A 7,180-nucleotide genomic window follows, 5' to 3' on the forward strand; every position below is an offset into this window, starting at 1 on the left:
TTGATTATATTACGTTGTTAGAAATATGGGGCTGAAAGAAAGCAAAGAAGAAAAGATAAATATAGATATGTATATGTGGATCTTAATGACATCATACAAAAGTGCTCTCTGCACTACAGAAAGAGTCAGGAAGCAGGTGTCACAGATAGACGGGCTGTTGCAAACTGTCTCCAGGGGGTGGCGGTAATGTGCCGATTTGTTGGAAACTGCTAAGAGAAGTGAAAGAAGAAGAAGCCGCTCCTGGCTCCTGTCAGCTGAGCGGAAGTTTGAGGCATGAGCTGAAAATGGATGAGTTCTAGTTCTTGTGTTTTTCTTTATTGTGTAAAAGTTGGTTTCAAGTGTCCCAGTTTCATATCGTCGGCACGTCTGACTGATGTGGCTAAGTGCTGCCGCTGCTTTCGTCGCTGTTTGTGCTTATTACATGAACTTTGACAACCAGCTTAGAGGAGAAGAAGAAGAAGGCAGGTCGGTGTTGTCCGCATGCCCTTCTTTACTACAACTTTATTCACAAGGCTTATTATTAGAAGGTATGTTGATTCAAGTTACGCAAACATTCATGTTAATGGCAGACTGTTAATCCAAACTCTGTTCTGAAAGCTGTTGTTTTATTCCAGGAACATGTTTTTATCTCAGCACAAGTGACAACATTCATACGTGTTTAATTGAGTCAAAGGTTTCTATCGGCACAACGTTTATTTGCATTAACGAAATAATTTAGCGGGTTTTTGTTTGTTTGTTTATTTATTTTAGAAATGGCATGCAGCTGTCTGATACAGAGTTAAACATAAGCTATTAAAAGGATGACTCCATTAAAATCATGCGTTTTAATTTAGTGACTAAATTTCACAAAGGTCACGTGCGCCTGAGTCAGATGTGTAGCGTAGTCAGAAACAGCAGTTTTCACTAAATTCATCTTAGACTATTGGGAAGAGCTAAGAGCTGATTCATATTTCTCTCCTTCCCTTTCCTCAGCATGTCGTCCGCTCTTCAGCGTCACGTCATCTGGGAGTCAGATGGGCTGGTAGCCTACCTTCACCCTCGGCCCTGGACCCCGGGCTCTGTCATCCTGGAGAGCAGCACCCCCGGGACCCAAGGAGGCAGCATTTTCCACCTGGGGGAGCCAGAGTACTTGTCCTGGCTGCTTGGGGCGAGAGCTGTGGCAGAGCTGCTTTGTGACAGGCTGGGAGTTCGGAGGTGTGCGCTGGTCAGCAGACCCCACAGAGATAGACCTGCTCAGGTGAGGGCCTGAACACTGGGTGGACCTGTTCACTGTAAAGTGTAACCAGTAGCAATCTGAAAGGCTGTTGATGCATTTTAACAGCACGTGTAAACGCATGTAGACAGCTCCCTCTGTGTAAATTTAAGTTAGCAAACACACGTGTCTTCACTACAGATCCGTATCCTCCCCCTGTGTGGTCTGGACGCAGAGTGGCGCCCTCATCTGGCTGGGGAAGAAGAGCACAACGCCCATGACCCGGGATACTGCACTTCCAGGACTGCCCCACGATGGAGTGACTCCAGCCTGACTGAAATCCAGACCAGGATTCGAGCCAAACTGCCGCTGCCTGATGCCCCCCCTGATCTGACCTTCCTCGGGGACGATCCGGCTCACCCTTCGCTGTTCTCACGTATTGTTCGTGGTGAGGAGCAGCAGTGGCGCGTGTGGGAGGACAAAGGTCATGTGGCTTTTCTCACTCCATTCCCCAACTCTCCTGGATTCACTGTGTTAGTCCCACGCCGACCTTTGACCTCTGATATATTCAGACTGGAAAAAGAAGATTACGAGAGACTGGTGCTGGCCGCCAAGAAGGTGTCGTGGCTCCTGGAGGATGGGTTGGGCGCTTGGGGGGTGGGGCTTATTTTTGAGGGTTTTGAGATCGACTACGCTCATGCCAAGCTGATACCACTATTCCTGCTGCCATTGTTGGCGGGTGAAAATAAACCAGATAAACCACCGTCTCCCCAATTTTACCCCACTTACCCGGGATATGTGACATCAGAAGACGGGCCTGAAGCCAGCTTAGAGAGTCTGAAGATAATGCACACTAAAATCAGTCAAATGTAATGCTCTTTGATTCTGACTCTGATACTGTTTTTACCAAATAATCACCATTCTCTTTGCACAATCACTACACCCGAGCTGGTTATCTAAGTACTTCTAAGTGACTCTGTTCATTTTTTGCAAGACAAACATTTGATTCAGACATCAAATATCTGATTAAAGTTTACAAATTACTCTAAATCACGTATTAAATACGTTCTTTAAAATCCAACAATGTTAAGATTAAAACATCAGTGTCATTGCACACTTGTACTCTGCCAAAAACCAGTAAACATGTACAGTTTACCTCAGAAATACAGAGCAAAAAGCTCAGTTATGTCATAGCATCATTACACTGTGCTATTTATGTTCCTGAATAATTCGATTGTTATGTGTTTAGTTCGTTTGCTTGCATAATCTGTGTGCTCGCTCATTACACATCTACTAATTGGTCCCTCCGTGTGATTCTGTTGTAAGACTTAATTAATAAATTAATTAATAAAGTGCTTAATCGGTGCTCTGTAATACAGGCAGTGCCCCTGGCTGTCATTATAATGGTCCAAAAGATGTTCAAGAGTTAATGAGGAGGGTTTCTGCTGCTGGTTGCAATGGGGAAAAAGCAGAGAGCTAGCTAAAGTCTTCAAGGAGTAATCTCCATGGTTCAAAGTAATTTATTTACTCGTCTGGTGTGCTCACTAGCCAACAGCTTCTTTTACTTCTTTAACGATCGCTTCTATGTGCACCTGGCAACTGTAGGAAGGAAAAACTCCCTTTTTATCAGAAAAGACACCTCCAGTATAACCAGGTTTAGGGAGGGGCAGCCATAAGCTTCGAGCAGCTGGGGGTGAGGGGAAAGGGTAGAGAGCAGATGGAGACAAGACAGCCCTAACTGTATGTTTTAAAGTCTGATCTTAAATGTAGAGAGGCTGTGTCTCCTGAATCCAGGCTAGGAGTTGGTTCCACTGGAGAGATGCCTGCTAGATGAAGCCTCTATCGCCTTTGGAACGAAGTCTAAGAGTGAAGTGCTCTATTGGGGGGATATGGTACTATGACGTACATGGGGCCTGATGATTCAAGTCCTTGTATGTGAGGAGCAGAATTTAGCCTGAATTTAAATTCCTGACACAAAGACAGCTTAACTACATAAAACTAAAATGTCAACAGTTCCATTAGAGGCAAAGCCTAATCTAAGTGATGATAATAAAAGACCTGTAGGTCCTCTTAATTCCACTTACCTTGGTGCTCATAAGCTAGTCCTGGGATAGCTGAATTGTTATCCCATTAGCCGATATAACCCCTGAAACACTAGCCTTCTGCTACTGAATGCAAATGAGGATTTATGAAAGAACACAATCGTTTCCAAACAATAACTACGATAAACCTTCAGAGGATAAGTAATAATAATGGATACTTTATTGATCCCCATGGGGAAATTACTTGTTTTTCTCTGCATTTGACCCATTCACTCAGTGAAGCAGTGGGCAGCCCACTAAGCAGGCGCCCGGGGAGCAGTGTGTAGGGACGGTACCTTGCTCAGGGGTACCTCAGGGTAGCCGTTAAGTGGATTCGAACCGCCGACCTTCCGATCATGGGGCGACCACTTTACCTACTGAGCTATCCCTGCCCCGAAGTAGATGAGAACACAAACTACAAGTGTGAATAAGAAACAACTGGTTGTGGTGGATGCTGTTTATTTGTTTATAAGTAAACCCCATTAGCTTCCACAACAGTGGTTGCTAGTCTTCCTGGGGTCCAACCATCAAATACAATCAAATAAAACATTACACAATAAAGTGGATGCAAAATATCTACATAATTTGGCTCTTACATCCACAGTAAGGTTTTACAATTGTGAAAATATGAGCATATAAATATCACAATATGAAAATGAGAACAGCAGGTATTGGAGAAGGGGTTTTTTTATAGCCTCAGGCCAGAGGGGGCGTGAAGGAGGAGTGGTCCCGCTCCTGAAATTCAGATGATACCGCCGCTAAAAGCTGCCTAAATAGGCTTTTAAGTGACTTTAAAATTTAAAAATCACTTCTTTTCATATTTTTTAAAGCCCATTCTCTAATTGCATAAGGCAACTTATTCCAGTTTTTCAAAAAGTTGCTCTTAACTCAAGGAATTACTAAATTGTGGTTTGTTAAAAATCGATTATGTATTTCTTCTGGATATTGCAACTATTTAGCAACTATTTACTAATTATCATATGCATGGAGTAAGAATTACAACCACATAACAGCTAGTGAAAAAGATAATTAGGTTACATTTCAACTAAAGCTAGGTTTGTCCACCAGCTCAAGAGCTTTGACGTTGTTCTCTTACCGGCTCTCCGGATCACACAGGACAAAATTCTTCAAATAAAAGTATAACAGTGCATGCACGGTCTTCTCTGAAAAACTTTTGTGATGGATTTATGACTAGAGGTTCAGTTATGTGGTGACATCGAGCGGCTTCTCACAGACACTCTTTCCACAGCATGTGCCTTCCACACGCTCCATCTTTGTGATGTAGAGCAGAGGCTCAATGCTGCAGCTCAGATCCATGATGGAGTACACACTGACGCGGATCTGACATTGAAACGCCACAGCCGTGTAGTATGACGCAAAGGGCATGAGCGCCACGGGTGGCAAGTAGTTGACCACGATGATGGCCAGGTTAATCAGCACCATCTTGAAGGCCCTCTTCTTCACCGGGTGCATCACCTCTTTTCCCGTCACAGAGTGCCGAAGGGCCCAGATGATGGAGATGTTACAAAAGATCATCAATGCAAACGCAAAAAGGATGATGCCACTGAAGACACCATCGACAGGCATGCGTCCCAGGATGCACTTCACCAGGGCGTAAGCCAATATGAGGCCCCACACCACCACAGAAATCCCGATTCGGATTTTGTTGTCACGGATGCCAGCGAAGAGCACGGGTTGGACCACAGCCATGTAGCGGTCCAGACAAATACACACCTGGGTTGTTAGACAAGAAGAAAGACTGTGTTTCATGGTGCTTTGAAAAATAACGAAATTGATAATAATAATTTTATAGCTTTAGCTTTTTATTGAACTGGGAGAGCAACAAAACAAAACAAAAAACACTCCAGTGGTCTGATTTCTTCGCACATCAGACTATTTGAAAACATCTGATACACTAGTGCAACAAATGAAAAACTCACCAGAAAGAGTGGCGCTAAGTCTTTGATTCCATATGCCAATCGCTTAAAGTACCAGATGCCGTTGTCATTCAGCAATAACCCATTGACAAGGTCGACGGGCGTCATGAGGCAGAAGTAGGCGTCCAGTATGGCCAGATTGAGGATAAAGGTGTCAGATGTGAAAGCGTCGCTTTTCTTGGTTATGATCTGCCAGATGACCAAGATGTTACACGGAGTCCCTACTGCCAGGTTGAACATCTTGACTCCATAGTAGAAAATGTAGCCATAAGGGGCCACGGCGCATATTGGGAACTCGTACCATAGCGGACGAATGTGGACCGCACTGGGGTTGGTAGAGTTTGCAGAATGATTGTAGGCAGTGTTCAGAGTGTTGTTGGACATTGCAGAACAAAGGAGCTGGAAGGTTGTTAGAAAGACCAATTAGGTTTTACTGTTCAGTATTTAAAGAAAACAGGCTGAAAACCAGCAGCCAACAAAAAAATAGATGGAAGGGCATGCCCATTCCACAGATCTGCTTTTTCAAAATGTTTTTGCACCAGAGAATTGTGTTGTTTCAAGAACTATTAGTCTTTCTAATGCCCTTCATAACCTGATTAAAAACTTTGATGCTTGAAACTTTTCATTTGCTGTACACTTTAATTTTACATTTAGCACCCAAACAATAGAGCCATGGAGGAACTTATTGCTATTTGATTCCACACAGTGGCCCAATGTCATTGCTTATGGCCTAAATCTAAAGATGAAACATACACAAAGATATCTTACCTTAAAAGGTTTTGATTTGTCTTGTGGTCCTGGTCTTCGCCACTTACTGCAGGATGTTCCCATAATTACCAGCAGTTCACTTATAAACATGCTCTACAAGGACTAACGTCACTTTTGTGTTTGGCCAATCTGGACGAACATCTACGACGTCTTTTCAAAATCATGTCATGTCAAGCTGTGATTGGCCAGTGATGCAGAGACAGCTTCAGCGATTGGATAACTCAGATATGTAGCGTACATACAGCCTGTTTTGGCTGAGCTAGATTGAAATGTTATTGTGTCCATTAAAAAGTACTTATATGGGCTTCAGAGATAAAACATAAATGAAATACAGGCTAGATGCAGTGCCATCAGGGGTCTGTAGTTGTTGAACAACTTACCTTATTTTGTACTGTGAACATGATATATGTAAGTTGTGTAGCTGCATAACATATTCTCAGCTGTTGCATTATTATAAAGGCATTGGTCTTATAGTTGCACCAAGCTGCCTCTCTAGGTTTGTGCTTTCATAGTTTTCATTTATGACTCATAGGGTGTATAAGTCAAGCTGATCCCAGGTCTGTTCCTATGGGTAATTTACCTACAGTAAAACTGCAGTGAAATATTCATCTCACTGATGCAACTGTACACTGTAAACAGGTGATGCAAGGTAAGCATCAATGAGAAATCTAATGCAAGGTGTTACTGAACTGCCTGTACGAAGTTTAAAAAGGGTAACGCTGTTAGGGAATATGAGCCTGCAAAGCCATGAAAAACACTCGTTTATACTAATTATCCTATATGTTTGTTAATGTTTACATATTCGACTAATATATGACATATATGCGAATCGTTTACCTTTATGTAATACCAACATAAAATTATTAGACAACCTCTGTACAAACTGTACAGTTGACACATTTTTTGCACATTATCCTTCGACTCCTAATGACAGAGAAGCTAACGTCATATCTGACTGTTATGTTGAAACACTAGTGTGAATAGAAGTGAATGTTCAGTATCGGAAAGACAGTTACTGATGCTCGCCAGTGTAAAATAAGGTTAACAGAACCGTCTCTGAAGAGGCTGGCCCTCAACATCTACAGTCTGACAGTCAGTGTACAATCCACTCAAGACCACTGCTACCTCTCCCAGTAGTGATTGACCAAAAGAGATCACACCAATAGGGAGGCTGGGAGGGCACAAAGGATCGATCGATCTAT

General features: G+C 42.9%; 2 protein-coding genes across 3 annotated transcripts; one reads left to right on the forward strand and one right to left on the reverse strand.

The window, feature by feature from the left end:
* The first annotated feature begins 221 nt into the window (after positions 1 to 221).
* Positions 222 to 2,552, forward strand: LOC101464499 (uncharacterized). Of its 2 annotated transcripts, none has more exons than XM_004574534.3 (3): positions 222 to 465; positions 973 to 1,237; positions 1,394 to 2,552. In XM_004574534.3, the coding sequence occupies exons 1-3, from the start codon at positions 374 to 376 to the stop codon at positions 2,063 to 2,065; spliced, it is 1,029 nt and encodes a 342-aa protein (XP_004574591.1). In that variant the 5' UTR covers positions 222 to 373; the 3' UTR covers positions 2,066 to 2,552. The 2 variants fall into 2 exon arrangements, with proteins under 2 accessions (XP_004574591.1, XP_004574592.1); XM_004574535.3 differs by having other exon boundaries at positions 223 to 527.
* A 1,924-nt stretch (positions 2,553 to 4,476) lies between these two features.
* LOC101466537 (G-prodeshotein coupled receptor 4) lies at positions 4,477 to 5,594 on the reverse strand. The gene is made up of 2 exons (XM_004574540.1): positions 5,214 to 5,594; positions 4,477 to 5,007 (listed from the first exon to the last, which is right to left on the reverse strand). The coding sequence occupies exons 1-2, from the start codon at positions 5,592 to 5,594 to the stop codon at positions 4,477 to 4,479; spliced, it is 912 nt and encodes a 303-aa protein (XP_004574597.1).
* Between the last annotated feature and the right edge of the window lie 1,586 nt (positions 5,595 to 7,180).

The sequence above is a fragment of the Maylandia zebra genome, linkage group LG6, assembly GCF_041146795.1.
Source record: "Maylandia zebra isolate NMK-2024a linkage group LG6, Mzebra_GT3a, whole genome shotgun sequence".
In the NCBI taxonomy this organism is placed as follows: domain Eukaryota; kingdom Metazoa; phylum Chordata; class Actinopteri; order Cichliformes; family Cichlidae; genus Maylandia; species Maylandia zebra.